The 14,845-nt window shown below is 41.9% G+C and overlaps 1 protein-coding gene across 1 annotated transcript in view; it reads left to right on the top strand.

The window, feature by feature from the left end:
• Positions 1 to 1,297: 1,297 nt before the first annotated feature.
• Positions 1,298 to 14,845, top strand: part of RTF2 (replication termination factor 2) — a 57,069-nt gene continuing 43,521 nt past the window's right edge. The window contains exons 1-5 of the mRNA XM_044454973.1: positions 1,298 to 1,434; positions 5,599 to 5,693; positions 5,786 to 5,879; positions 6,987 to 7,126; positions 10,235 to 10,313. Of these exons, the coding sequence (XP_044310908.1) occupies positions 1,366 to 1,434; positions 5,599 to 5,693; positions 5,786 to 5,879; positions 6,987 to 7,126; positions 10,235 to 10,313 (477 nt within the window). The 5' untranslated portion in view covers positions 1,298 to 1,365. The remainder of the gene's footprint in view (positions 1,435 to 5,598; positions 5,694 to 5,785; positions 5,880 to 6,986; positions 7,127 to 10,234; positions 10,314 to 14,845) is intronic.

Raw genomic sequence — 14,845 nt, 5'->3', positions numbered from 1 at the left:
ACATTATTTTTGCCAGAGTGGATGCTAGAATCCTACCACACATGTAGGCACCACTGGAAGAAGTAAGATGCTCCCAGGTAAGGTTTTTATTGTGCCCTGCCTTACTCACAGAATTTACATGGGGTCCAGAAATCTTCACTTTCCATTTTTACCTTCCTGTATCTTCCTACCACTTCCATCTTTTTTTTTCTTACCACAGAGATTTGTTAAAGAGGAAAAGATGGAACAGTGCACAATGCCTTTGCTGTACCAGTGTCGAGCTGCCCATTTGGAGACACTCATATCTCAAAACTACAAATATATTGCGCTATACCAACAAATGACAGAGCCGTGGTACACATGCTCACCATGGTACCTGTGAAGAGGCCCCCGGTGTAGAGCCGGTGGCTTATTTCCTCCTCAGAGTTGCTGCTGCTTCGTGGAGGCTGCACAGGCAGAGCTCAGTCAGGAGCAGCCTTGCTTGCCCAGCACCTGAAGCAATGCGAGCTATTTGTGCTATTCACAGATTCACATCTCCGCTACAAGTTTAGCGCATACAGTACTGGAATAGGTAGATTAGAAAAGGTGCAACTTATGAGAATACAACGAGAATGTAAGAAGACTCATGTTGGATCAGAACAAGGGTCCATTCTGTTTAAAATGTGGCCAACCAGATACCCATGAAAAAACCTATGAGCGGGGTATGAGTGGAACAGCACCTTCCCATCTATGTTTCCCAGCAACTGGTGCATATATGCATATTGATACTGGAAGCAACATATAGTCAATGAGGACTAGCAACCACTGGTAGCCTCCTCCTCCTCAATGCATGCAACCCCCTTTGGCTGGTCAGTGATATATCTGGTCTGAAGTCCTTTGGGATATAATAACAGAAATAACGTAAGCAGCACATTTTGCAGTTAGGTTCATGCTACATGTCCACTGACTCAGGCATTGCAATGCCAATACGAAACCCTTGTGGAGCTCCTTGGAAGTAAGTCCCAACCAAATGTTCGTGAATCCCACTGAGCTCAATAAAGTTTACTACTCCCAGGTAAGTGTGCCTAGAACTCCAGCCTTACCGCTTAAGAAACGTGCTTGCGATCGGCCTCTTTCTTTCAGACCAGAACTTAATTACAGACAAAGACTGACTCAAAAATACCCGTGGAGCCCAGAGAACTCTGCACGCACCAAAACAACCTCTTGCCCGAGCCACTGCCGCCCGGGCGACCTTACTGGTTGCTAGGCTACCTTAGCAACGCGAGGCGCCTACGTCACACACTGCTCCGCCTACTTCCGTTCTGCACCGGAAGGCTGCCTCGGTGACCGGACCTTCCTTTGTTTTGCGGAGACCCGGAAGTGCGGCGAGGGAGGCTTGGGGGCGAGATGGGTTGTGATGGGGGAACCATCCCGAAGAGGCACGAGCTGGTGAAGGGGCCGCGCAAGATCGAGAAGGTGCGGTGCGAGGGGAGCCTTTGGACGGGCAGCCTGGGGGTGGGGGGGTTGCTTTCGAGGCCTCCCGGGCCCAGGGACGTGGGGAGCGTGAGTCCTCTTGGTCTGGGACCTCGAAGACTCCGCCGCAAGGCTGCCATGAGGCGCGGGTCGTCTTGTAGCAAGCAATCGACTTGTGCGAGATGGATGAGCCACAGGAGAAGAGAGGGGAAAACAGAACAAAACACCACTCATTCAGTGACTCCCGGCTTCTGAGAAGTTGATAAGACTTTTGCTTTTCCTGTTCCGTTCAGTCTTTTCAGTCCCCGCCTCCCCAACCCCACCGTGTGGTTCTATCTCCGTTTATATCTTGTCTGTTTGTAATCGTGTACGTGCTTAGACAGAAAACAAGACCTAAAGCAGTGGTATTTTACCCTGTTCCTCGCCTTCTGTCTAGATATACATAGGACTGTGCCTTTACGAGAGTGCAGGCTGATGACAGTGACAGGATCCTTGGTCAATTTACCCTTACAACACTTCTTGTTTCTCGGCTGATGAAGCAGTAACCTAGGTATATGCCCCTGCTTGGTAATCGTGATCTTCCTGCACTTAACATCATTCTTTTGTAATTAAGACAGGTAAACAGGGAGGTAGAACCTGGGATGGGGCAAAGTAAAGCACCATGTCCTATCAACATATAAAGAATGCTGTTGCATGGCATTTCTCTCCTTACTATCTCTTCCTGTAGGTTTTGGTTGCTTCCTTGATGCTCAGTTATGCCTATGTGAGCTTGTAGAGTGCCTGTGCAAAGGAATTGATGGCACTAGATTTCTGTTTAGACAGACAGGATTCAGAATCTCCTCTTGAAAGTAGCAAAGCCTTAAATGAAGAATTAGATGGCATTTTCAGCCATTTCCAATTACTGATTTTCATGAATCCCTCTTTCATTATAGTGGATTTTATGGATTTGTACTAAAACAGATAATCCTCTTCTTTACATGCCTGGTTGTAAGAGTGATGAAAAATGTGACTTAGAAATCCTTTCTGCTCGTTTCAAATTAGAGTTTATCACCTGAATACACAAAGCAAAGACTGATGTTGAGTCCAAGAAAGGGTCACATAAATAGTCACAATGTCTCTTGAAGTTAAGAGCTGAATATAACAGGTGGGTCTTGAACTATTCAGAAGCTTGGTTTGTAGACTTTCTTTCTGCTCTGGAAAGAATGCTCAGCTTATGCGTAAATTACCACATGTTAAGGCACTGTGTTTATAATTTTCATTGCATGTATGATGTGTATGCACCGAGGACCAGCCAATTCTGACTTTTTGCCACCTTGTGATCAGTAAAGGTATCTACTTCTCTAGAAACCTTCTTACCTCTCTAGGCAGATAAGGGGCAGAGATATGGAATGGGGCTGTATGGAAATGGATGATAACCTGAAGTGTTATTCTGCTCCCATGAATTTGGAGGACAGTGCTAGTAATTAGTAATTATGAAGCTGCTTCCTTTAAGAAGCACAAAGAGTATACTTGTTCCTTGTGTTCAAATCTGGTATGGGGAACTGTTGGGCCACAGGCCATGTACAGTACATGGGGGTTCCCTCTCTGGCCCCCCAGCTTATTCTGGGGGGACCAGATGCCATGATCTTAGTTTTCTTAATGTTGAGTTTCAAGCCAACTTTTACACTCTCCTCCTTCACCTGCATCAAGAGGCTCTTTAGTTCCTCTTCACTTTCTGCCATTAGAGTGGTATCATCTGCATATCTGAGGTTGTTGATATTTCTCCCCGCAATCTTAATTCCAACTTGTGATTCATCTAACCCCACTTTTCTCATGATGTGCTCTGCATATAAGTTAAATAGGCAGGGCAACAGTATACAGCCTTGCCAAACTTCTTTCTCAATTTTGAACCAATCAGTGGTTCCGTGTCCAGTTCTCACTGTTGCTTCTTGACCCATATATAGGTTTCTCAAGAGACAAATAAGATGGTCTGGTACTCCAATCTCTTTAAGAACTGCCACAGTTTGTTGTGATCCACACAATCAAAAGGCTTTAGCATAGTCAATGAAGCAGCCGTAGATGTTTTTCTGGAACTCTCTAGCTTTCTCCATGATCCAGCATATGTTGGCAATTTGATCTCTAGTTCCTCTGCCTCTTCGAAATCCTGCCTGTACATCTTGTAGTTCTTGGTCCACATACTGCTGGAGCCTAGCTTGTAGGATTTTGAGCATCACTTTGCTAGCATGTGAAATGAGTGCAATGGTGCAGTAGTATGAACATTCTTTGGCATTGCCCTTCTTTGGGATCGAAATGTAAACTGACCTTTTCCAATCCTGTTGCCACTGTTGAGTTTTCCAAGTTTGCTGGCATATTGAGTGTAGCACTTTTACTGCATCGTCTTTTAAGATTTTGAATAGCTCAGCTGGAATATTGTCACCTCCACTAGCTTTGTTGTTGCTCACACTTCCTAAGACCCATTTGACTTCACATTCCAGGATGTCTGGCTCGAGGTCAGTGACCACCCCATCATGGTTATCAGGGATGTTAAGCTCTTTCTTGTATAGTTCTTCTGTGTAATCTTGCCACCTCTTCTTAATCTCTGCTGTCTCTGTTAGGTCCCTGCCATTTTGGCCCTTTATCATGCCCATCTTTGCATGAAACATTCCCTTCATATCCCCAATTTTCTTGAAGTGATCTCTGGTCCTCCCTATTCTATTGTTTTCTTCTATTTCTTTGCACTGTTCATTTAGGAAGGCATTGTTATCTCTTCTAGCTATACTCTGGAATTCTGCATTCAATTGGGTGTATCTTTCTCCCTTGCCTTTTGCTTCCCTTCTTTCCTCAGCTATTTGTAAAGCTTCCTCAGACAGTCATTTTGCTTTCTTGCATTTCTTTTTCTTTGGGATGGTTTTAGTTGCTACCTCTTGTACAATGTTCTGAACTTCCTTCCATAGTTCTTCAGGCACTCTGTCTCTCAGATCTAATTCCTTAAATCTATGTGTCACCTCTACTGTATATTCATCAGGGATATGATTTAGGTCATACCTGAGTGTCCTAGTGCTTTTCCCTACTTTCTTCAATTTAAGCCTAAATTTTGCAACAAGAAGCTCATGATCTGAGCCACAGTCAGCTCCTGATCTTGTTTTTACTGACTGTGTAGAGCTTCTCCATCTTTGGCTGCAGAGCACATAGTCAATCTGATTTCTGTGTTGACCGTCTGGTGATGTTCATGTGTAGAGTCTTCTTTTGGGTTGTTGGAAAAGAGTGTTTGCTATGACCATCGTATTCTCTTGACAAAATTCTACCAGCCTGTGCCCTGCTTCATTTTGTATTCCAAGGCCAAACTTGCCTGTTATTCCGGTTATCTTTTGACTACCCTACTTTAGCATTCCAGTCCCCCACGATGATAAGGACATCATTTTTGGGTGTTAATTCTAGAAGGTGTTGTAGGCCTTCATAGAAGTGGTCAACTTCAGCCTCTTCAGCACCAGTGGTTGGGGCATAGACTTGGACTACTGTGATGTTGAATGGTTTGCCTTGGATTCTAACTGAGATCATTCTGTCATTTTGGAGATTGTATCCTAGTACTGCTTTTTCTCCTCTTTTATTGACTATGAAGGCTACTCCATTTCTTCTGATGGATTCTTGCCCATAGTAGTTTACCTGATGGTCATCTGAATTAAGTTCACCCATTCCCGTCCATTTTAGTTCACTGATTCCTAAGATGTCAATGTTCAGTCTGTCATCTCTTGTTTGACCACATCCAGCTTGCCTTGATTCATGGATCTTAAGGCAGTGATCCATGAAGGGGAGAAAATTGGTAACTGGATGTTATTTGAAAATGTTGCCAAATGAGTCAGCCCTGCATATTCTGAATAGACATGCAGAAGTCTTGCCCTGCTTATTTCTGAGAAATCTTAAAATTGATAATCTCTTTTGGCCATGCCTGCTTTGCTTTTTGCCCCACACCCAGATGAATTGTGGCTCTGAGACCTTTCTTAGCTTGGAAGTCAACCTTTGGGCTGAAAAAGGTTCCCCATCCCTGGGTTAAAGCATGTTGAACTTTCAGTATTTTGAGGGAGTTGTGTTTCACATACAAAGTATAACTGGAGATAGATGCACATGTTTTGACTTTAATAGAAAAAAATGGATGTTTCTGAAATTTATAAAATTTTATATGTTCCTTAGGTTGATAAAAATGCCGAATTAGTGGCCCAGTGGTACTACTGCACTCTAAGTCAAGAAAAATTAAGCCGGCCTATAGTAGCATGTGAACTTGGCAGGTAAGATTGCAATTTTAAGTTCATTTTCAATGAAAGAATCCAAGTCTCTAAATAAATTCAAGTCATTAAATGAACCAATTTTTCATTTATAGGTTATATAACAAGGATGCAGTCATTGAATTTTTGCTGGATAAGTCTTCTGACAAAGTCCTCGTGGAGGCTGCATCCCATATTAAGAGTATTAAGGTAAAATTGCATGTTTATGACCTGTATTAACATTTTAGGTATTGGAGTTTGTATCCATTAGTCTTGATTCAGAGAAAGTTAATTCTGATTAATTCCTTAAAATCTCATTGATTTTAATGAAACTTTGATGCCCCTATTTACTGTATCATGTGCTTGTCTTTTTTAAATTGCGGCATACTTTAGCTACAATCTCTTCTGTATAACAAAAGTTCTGCTTCTTTGACACCTTTCTTGTACGTAGGTTATTGGCCTACTCACATCTTTCATTCCACCACAATTACTCCTTCTGTCATGGTGCTCCTTATGCCTGAAATTACCTCTCGACTATACATGTCATTTTCTCCTCAAAGTCCTCTGTCCTTATCAGTGGTTCTCAAACTTTTGTTCATCTTGATAGTCATCCAACATTTTTGGTTACTGGGATCCTGCCTCTCTCCCAAGTAATTTGCTGACTTTGTGCTGCTCTTCTGAAACTAAATCAGGGTAATTCCCTTTAAATTGCTAAGCAGTATGTGTACTTTCACAGTTGTACTATGCTTTAATGTTGCTTCAGGTGACTGACAACTTCTCCCAGGTGTTTTGGACTCTTACTTCCAGCATTTTTGGCCATTGACACTGCTGGCTGGGGTGGTGGGAGTTGAAATTCAGAATGTAAAGAGGATGGCAGGTGGAAGGGTACCTTTTCCTCTTCTGCATTATCCTGTGATTCATCCTTATTTTCTTTGTCCTGTCTTCATTTTTTCCTCCCTGTCTTTACTTGAAAGTCATATCGTCATGATAGTGCAATTTTTATTTTCTTCCTGATTCTTATTGAATAGCAGTATCAGAATTGTGCAATATAAATTCAGTATGCTGTGCCTATGCAAACCTGTAGTTTAACAAGTTTAATTTCTATTGGTCTGTTACAACTGAGTAGTTCTATGCATAGAAAAGTGATTGATTCCCATAGCAGTTTTTTAAAAGAACTTTTCAGTCCAGAGTAGAATTTTGATTCTAAATATTTCATATTGATATAGAATGATAGAGCGAAGAACTGTATTGTTTCAGGAGATCATTTCACCTGATTTCAGTTATACTTTTTACATGCAATAATCTCTTTCCTTTCAGAATGTCATAGAATTGAATCTGACAGACAATCCAGCTTGGACCGGTGACAAAGGAAACACAAAAGGGGATAAATATGATGACATCCAGAGTGCACAATTTATTTGTCCTATAGTTGGGTTGGAAATGAATGGGAGACATCGGTTAGTATTTTCTGTTTGATTAAATGTAAGAATAATGAATGGTTTTTCATTCTGTAACTAATTTTATAGTTTGTCAGCTATATGAGGACCTCTGGCGTAGGCCAGTTTGTCATCTGCATTTATAAATTAGAGGCTAGGTCTGCGTCTTAGGGTAGAGTAAAGATGCAAGAGTGGTTGTATCTCCATCACCGTATTTTATAGTAAGATCTTTAGGCAGTGGTAAGCTTTGCTTTGGGTCCCTTGTTGATGATCTTCAATTTACTAGATAGTCATCCCATCCTAGAACATCTAATGTAGGTAACAAAAATACCCCAATGTATTTATTTAATTAAAGCATTTTTGCTTGGTGCTTCAGCTAAAAAGTTGCCCAGAGCAGCTTAAGAGCAAAACGAGTCAGTTGTTGTCTGCTGCCTTATATTCTGTAAAACACACACACATTGTAAGGGCAGTGGAAGAGTTAAAAATTTACACAGACTGAAAAATAAAATATCAAGGTATAAGTAACACAGACTAAAACATACCAAATGTTAACGTGCCCCTAATTCTATTTTTGTTTGAATCTGATCCCCCAAAGCCAGATCAAGTAAAATACTTCTATCAGACCTTTAGATTTTGGTGAATTTCCAGAAAGATGAATGTTACATAATTGCAAAATAATAATTGAGAATACCTGAATATGCTTCATATATGGCCACCTCAAGAAGGTGTTACTGGTTGATCTTTCTGATCAATATGGAAAGAAGCACTTTATTTATTACATTGGTCCTACATCTTGGCAAGTGTGCAAAATTCTGCGCTGGAAGTTTAACTCAGTATCAACATCAGGTTTTATCTGGTGCCAGAAAGAACTCAGTGCAGGCACCACTTGAGCTTCTCTGGGATGCTTATGCCAAAGCAGAAAAGGCCGTCTTCTTAGTATCAACCGACCTCACTTTCTTTGGCAAGGTCTGCTAAAGAAACTGTTTGAGGAACATTTTAGGGTCTGGGCTTGCTAATCTGGACTCAAACCATTTAAGGCTTGAAGTTTTCATCCCAGCACTTTGAATAAGGCCTGGGCATGGACTTGCAGTAATGTGGATGGAAAAGCGCTGGCATAATTTGATCGTGGTGGCCAGTCCCTTGCTGCCCTTTTTTGGCCTGTCTGAAGTTACCAGGCCAATTTCAAGCATAGCCCCACATGTAATGTGTTGCAGTGATCCAAGCAAGAGGTTACTAGTGCTAGGCTGTCTCTGTCTAGATAAGAATGCACTCGATATATCAGCCTAAGCTGATTCAAGATTTTCTCGTCAGCAAGTCCACCTCTGCCTGTAGTAACAATGCTGGATTCAAGAGCACAGTATGAACCTGATCCTTTAGGGGAATTCCAGTCCTTTCAGGACATGTTGAACATCACTCAGTCAGGCAGGCAATCACTTATCAACACTACCTCTGTCTTGAATGTATTGAGTCTCAGTGTATAGGCCCTCATCCAGTCCATGAGCTCGCCAAGGCAGTGGTTCAGAACAGCCATTGCCTCAGTTTGATTTAATGAAAAGAAGATGGGTACGATCTGCCCATCAATGACACTTCAGTCCACAACTCCAGGTAACCTCCCCCAGCAGGTGTAGGCAGGTTTTGAACCCTGTAGGGTAATAGAATAGAGTCTTGTCCTGACTGTACTCTGGGCATCTCTCCTAATGGAACTTACACTAATCACGTTACCGATGTTGTGATGGAGTAGGCCAACTTTATTTTCAAAGCAAACTTGTCACAAATTTGCTTTTCATGGCCTATATGGTAGCAGTCCATGAACCTCTTGGAAACACTTTGCTGGAAAGTATTGAGAAGAAGAAGTGGTAGAAAAGAGCTCCCTTTTGCCACTATCACTGCTACAGATTAGGCTTGATAATAAGCTCTCTGTTATTTTCACTCAGTGGTAGCATGGGTATTCTTTTACCTGTGTTCTACCTGTCTTTCCTTTTACATCATTGCCTTCACCTCAGGAGGATTCCAAGGAACTTGCCAGGTTTTGCTCAGAGGGAGAGGATTCTCGGATGCGATCATACCAATTCAGTCACCTCTGAATTGCACAGAATGCCTGGTCATACCAGCAGGAAAATTCCCCTGAGCCTTCTAGAATCCAGTGTAATCCATTAGCCTCACTGGGTGAATCCATTTAACGGGTTCCTCATCCTTGCACTCTAAAGCTTAATAGGAAGTGATATGCTGTGATGATGCAATAGCTGTTAATTACCCCACTTTCCACTTGTGGTTTGGGGTAGAAAAGAAGTAGGTTTCATTATTAAATGTTTTGAATACATCACATGTATGTTGACTGAGAAGTATATCCCCCTATATCCTTTCGTGTTTATTCCCAAGAAAATGTGCACAGCATTTAGGCCAAAATCCTAACACATTCAAGATGTTATAAGATGAAATCAAATTCATGTCTTTGTGTGCTTATTTGTCAAAGGACAATTTTCATACCTAAAGATGGGAAATATCTGAATGTATGCTGATTCTCAGCATTATATTATTTGATCCCTTTCTCAAAAATAAAAAAGTCAAGGTGTTGTACAGCAGGAATTAAAACACATGATTACTTAAAGCTATTTAAAATAGTTACACTATTTAAAATGCTGAGTCCCAGTAGAACAATTAAGAAGATCCATTTTTAAGGATCACAGCTTAACAAGAGACCACCCTATAAAACTTCTATAAAAGTAGGCATATACTATGAATGGGTGTGCTTATTTTTATTTGCTATTTGAAATGGAATGGCAATTACTACAATAATAAATGCTGCACTGTGCACAGATCTTTTTTAATGTGCTGCCTGGGTTAACCACTTGAGGGCATTTTGGAACACAGATTAAATTGCTGCATGGTGAGGCTTGTGTCAGTAGCAAATTAAAGTTAGAGAGTTTTAAAGTCTGTTTAGAAATTCTTGATCCAACCTAGTGTGTAGTAAGCTGTAGTAAGCTCAGAAGTAAGCTGTACTGAGTTCAGTGGGATATATTTCTAGGTAAGTGTGTATAGGAGTGCAGCTTTAGTCATTGATTAAGTTAGATCGGGGCCTGTGTGTGTTTAACATGTTTTTATCCTCTTCTCTTCTCTTGCATCTGCAAGGTTTTGCTTCCTGCGCAACTGTGGATGTGTATTCTCTGAACGTGCTCTCAAAGAAATTAAAACTGAAACATGTCATAGAGTAAGTTTTCTTCTTTCCTTCCCATTCTGCCATAAGTTTGTGCTGAATTCCATAGTTAGATATGCTTACATCCTACTGACTTTAAAAATGCTGTAAGTTTTAGGGCTATATTGAAGCTGTGAATTAAGGAAAATTCATCTGATTTCTCTTGATTCATCTTTCAGCCTTATCTGTATTAAAACAGAGGATTGGGCAGGGGGTTAGCTATAGAGTCTTCAGGCTTCTGTTAAATTTGTTGTTGTTTTCTTATGTGCCATCAATTCATCTTTGGCTTATAGCTATCCTACAGAAATGCTTCGAAAAATGTTTCCTGCATCACTAACCATCACTAAAATACAGTTGCTGAAAGATTCTAAGAAATGATGGTATTTTTGAGAACAGAAGAGAAAATCCTGCTTCCCCTCTGACATCCATGCTGTCTGCAAAAGCCTAGCAGAACAATGCATTTACAAATAGGCTAACATTAAACTGAGTCTAGTGAGTAGGAGAGACCTCCTGAAACAAGGCTGACTTTGGTGGGCTCCTGATCTCCAGAAGAAGGGAATTCCGTAGATAGTTCATTTGGCATTGTTACCACTTAACCAAATGTGAGCTGGTTCAACTCCATAAAGGAAGCCACAGTCTTGGGTTGGCAAGAGTTAAGCAGGTCTATCAAGAACAGAACATTTTGGAGGTCACCGTAATTTGAAGACAACTTGAGAGCATGTAACAGTGACAATGGACAACTTGATGTACACAAGATACTCGGCACTGTGAAGGTGCAACGTATTTTTATTGTGACCCAAAAGTTTAGTAAACAAGAGCAGGCGGGCACTTGTTAGCAGCATTGCTATTTACCCTGCTTAGTCAAGGCTTGGTAAAAGCACCGTTGGCAGCAACTGTTGCTGCAAGACTTCTTGGGGACATCTCTGCCAGCTCTGTACATTTGGGTCCTGCGGTGTTTGCCAATTCTTCCTGGAAAAACTGCTCCATCAGCTTTCGAAGGTTGCTACAGATTCTCAGTCAGATTGAAGTTGGGGTTTGAATAGGCTATTTTAAGACTTTCAGGTTCTTGCTTTTAAAGCATTCTGGTCATCCTTTGCCTGTGTGTTTAGGTCATTGTCCTGCTGGAAGGTGTACCTTTGCTCCAGTCCCAGATATTTACGGCCAAGAAAACATCTCTCCACAATGTGATGTTGCCACAACTGTGATGCTTCATCATGGGGATGGTGTTCTCAGGGCAATGAGCACTGTTGACTTTGTGCCGTACATAACATTATAGAGCGAGCATGACCGAAAAGTATAGCTTTGGTTTCATCAGGCATGAGAATCTTTTTCCACATGTTTGCTATGTCTCCCATATGCATTTTTGCAGATTCCAAACTACTTCTCACAACTTACCCATAAAGCCCAGCTTTGTGGAGTTCCGAGATGATAGTTGTCCCAAGGATAGTTTCTCTCATTTCAACTGGAGACTCTCTGGCACCTTCGGAGTTACCATTGGCTTATAGGTTGCTTCTGTGACTATTGTCTTCCTTACCAGTCTTCAAGTCTTGGTGGACAGCCTTCTCTAGGCAGAGCTGTGATCAAGCCAAATTCTTTCGATTTCCTCACAGCAAATAGGGAGAATATATATGTAACCAAGTGCCTTTTAAAAAAAAGTTTTGTACCATACTAAAAATATTTTGCACCTTCATAGTGTAGTGTTTCTTGTATGTAACAAGTAGTAACAATGCCAATTAAATCCACTTGTGCTCCAGGTTGTAACGCTACCAAATGTGGAAAACTCAAAGGCAGATAAATACTTCTGCTAGGCACTGAACCTGTCTGGCTCTTATACCATCTAAGTTACTGTTGCAAGATGGATCAGCACTGGCTAAAGCAGTGGCCAGGGACTGGTTGATGTCAGGGGGCAAGGCCACATCACTGGCAACATCTAACCAACAAAAGACTTAATGGGTGTGGGTATAATTCATCCCCTTACCCTGAAAATATTTCCCACCTTTTGTGTGTGGGCATAAAATTCTAGAGTAGTATCCCTGAATTCGTAATTAGAAAAATGCGTACACATCACTAAGTTTCAGGAGAGTGTTTTATTCAGAAATGAATCTGTTGCATTTAGTCTGCTCCCCAACTTGTGGACCATTAAGCAAATAATTTATCCTGTATTTGAGTTCTTGCTTTATGGAGATGGGTGAGAGTGTTTCTTCTGAAACTTTTTGGTAGCCACTGTGGGCTAAGCAAAATGGGAGAGGCTGTAGAAGTTAAACATGATGTTTCGAAGTGCTGCTTCTGCCACCATAACAAAGGTTAGCATGCAAAGTTCTGGCCCCCATTCATTTTCTGAAGGTGACAAATACCCTAAAAGTTGCTGCATTAAGAGAAACTAAGCCTATCTCACAAAAATGTGCTCACAGATCAAATAGTTCTGCAAGACTCAGGAAAGGGAGACATGCTCCATGCTCCATGTGTGTACTATATTTTCCAAGAACTGATAGTGAGTCTTGAAACCTGTGGGAAATACTTTCCTTATCCAAAATGTTTTGATCGGTTGAACTCAGTTACAAAGCTGCTTAATACTAAGGTTATTTTTTGTTTGTTTTTGGTTGTTGTTGCAAGTGAGGGGGACTCCAAAAGCACTTCTGCACTTGATCTTAATAGCAAGCAGGTCCCTCAGGCCTTAAGCCATTTAGCGTCTCCACGGTTAAAACCTTGAATTGAACCTGGAAAACATTTGGCTACCATTATAAATCTTTCAGTGTTGAAGTGAAATGGTCACAATACCATGCACTTGTCAGCAACTTAGCTACTGTATTGCACACCAATTGAAGCCTCCAGACTATTTTCACAGATAGACCCCACGTAGAGAGAGTTGCAGTAGTCTAGCCATGATATAACCGAAGCATGGATAAGTGTTCCCAGATCAGACTAACTCGAGGCTGGTCACAGCTGGCACATTGGATGTACCTGTGCAAATGCATTCCTTGTGACCACTGCCACCTGAAGATCCAGGAACCGCATAGGGTCCATTTGCAACATGGAAAGCTGCCTTTTGCAGACCATCAGTCAATCCATCAGCTTAGAATAGAAGGTGGACATACACATACAACAGAATATCGTATTTCATTACTTCTCCTCTCCTGCCTCTGGGCATGCACCCTGGTAGGCACCTTTTTCCCCTTTCCTTTTAAGCAGGAGCCATATTTTCAGATGATCTAGGTCTGCAGTGCAACAAGACTTTGTCCACATGATTCATACCTTGAGCAAAAGATGATTTCATTGTCTCTCCTCCATTATGACCGGCAAAGTGGCTTTGAATGAGCCCTTGCTTTTGCCCAGAAGTGGCAAGCATGTGGCCCATCAGAGGGTTGCCTGTATCGGTCATCATTCTTCACCAGTGGCTATGCTTGCTAGGGCTGATAGGGCTATAGTTCAGCAGCATCTGGTAGGTCACCCATTCTCTACCCCTGCTTTAGCCAGCTACCTGTGTCCTGTAATCATGTATGGAGAAGAGCAGTTGGGATGTTTAGTAAGGAGAGGCTTTGCCAAAGCCCCTGTTGCTATTGCAGGAAAAGAAGACCGATGGGCCCTTTGTGTGCAGCTGTCTCAGCTTGGAAGAAAGTGACTTAGGTGTATTGTTTCTGTCGTGTGGAGGTGGTCCTTTGGCCTACAGGGACTATGCTGGGAGCCACATGGGACACTTAGGGTTCCAAACTTCACCTTTGCATTCCTGTCCCACTGTCTCTGGCTTGTTAAGATATGTAATAAATTAGTTTGTTTAATGAGTTCATGAACTCCAACTGGACCTTTAACTACTGCAGGAAATTTCTTTGGTAATGATCAGGGCCTTCCCAAAGTGCTTTTCATCCTCAGGCAAAGGACCTGATTCCCATTCCATGTACGGAATATAACTGGATTAACAGCTTCAACACAGGTGATGGGGTGGGGTTGTCCACTGTCCTGGAAAGCAGTGAGCCAGTCGCAGGGAAGCTGTGTGACACACACAGCTCTGTTCTCCAACAAAGGGGATGGCTGGGAGCTTAAGAAAAAAATGTCAGGGAGTTGCTTGCACCTGTCCCCCAGCATCTGTTGCCTGAGGTGGTCACCTCTCTTTGACTAATGGTAGGGCCAGTCCTGGTAATGATAACACTCAAATGGAACTGCCACCTAGAAGGCCAGTAGTGGAGTTGGCAGCTGGAATTTGCTGGCAGGAACTCCCATATATAAGGAAGATATTTCTAAAATTCAGTATTTGTTACCCTTGCATCTGTTTGTCTGGAGATTTGCCCTGCCAGGAAAGTCAGGACCTTGCACTCCATATGTAAGGGCATCATATGTTGATTCTGCATCTTATCACATGCAGAGCTAACAAAATATTTCTTGGCTCTGGTAACTGCTTGGTGAGTTCATAGGAGGGGTCATTCAAATATTCCCCATTTCTCAGAAATGTACAAGACACAGTCTTCCTTTACACACTGCCAATGTGGCCTTCCCTGAACTGGTGCTGTCAAGATGTCTTGGCCTACCATTGTTGACTGTGGGTTTTGGGAATT

The sequence above is a fragment of the Varanus komodoensis genome, unplaced genomic scaffold (assembly GCF_004798865.1).
Source record: "Varanus komodoensis strain SLA01 unplaced genomic scaffold, ASM479886v1 scaffold8, whole genome shotgun sequence".
NCBI classification, from domain to species: Eukaryota; Metazoa; Chordata; class Lepidosauria; order Squamata; family Varanidae; genus Varanus; species Varanus komodoensis.
Note: the sequence above shows the minus strand (reverse complement) of the source record. Positions and strands in the feature narration are given on the sequence as shown.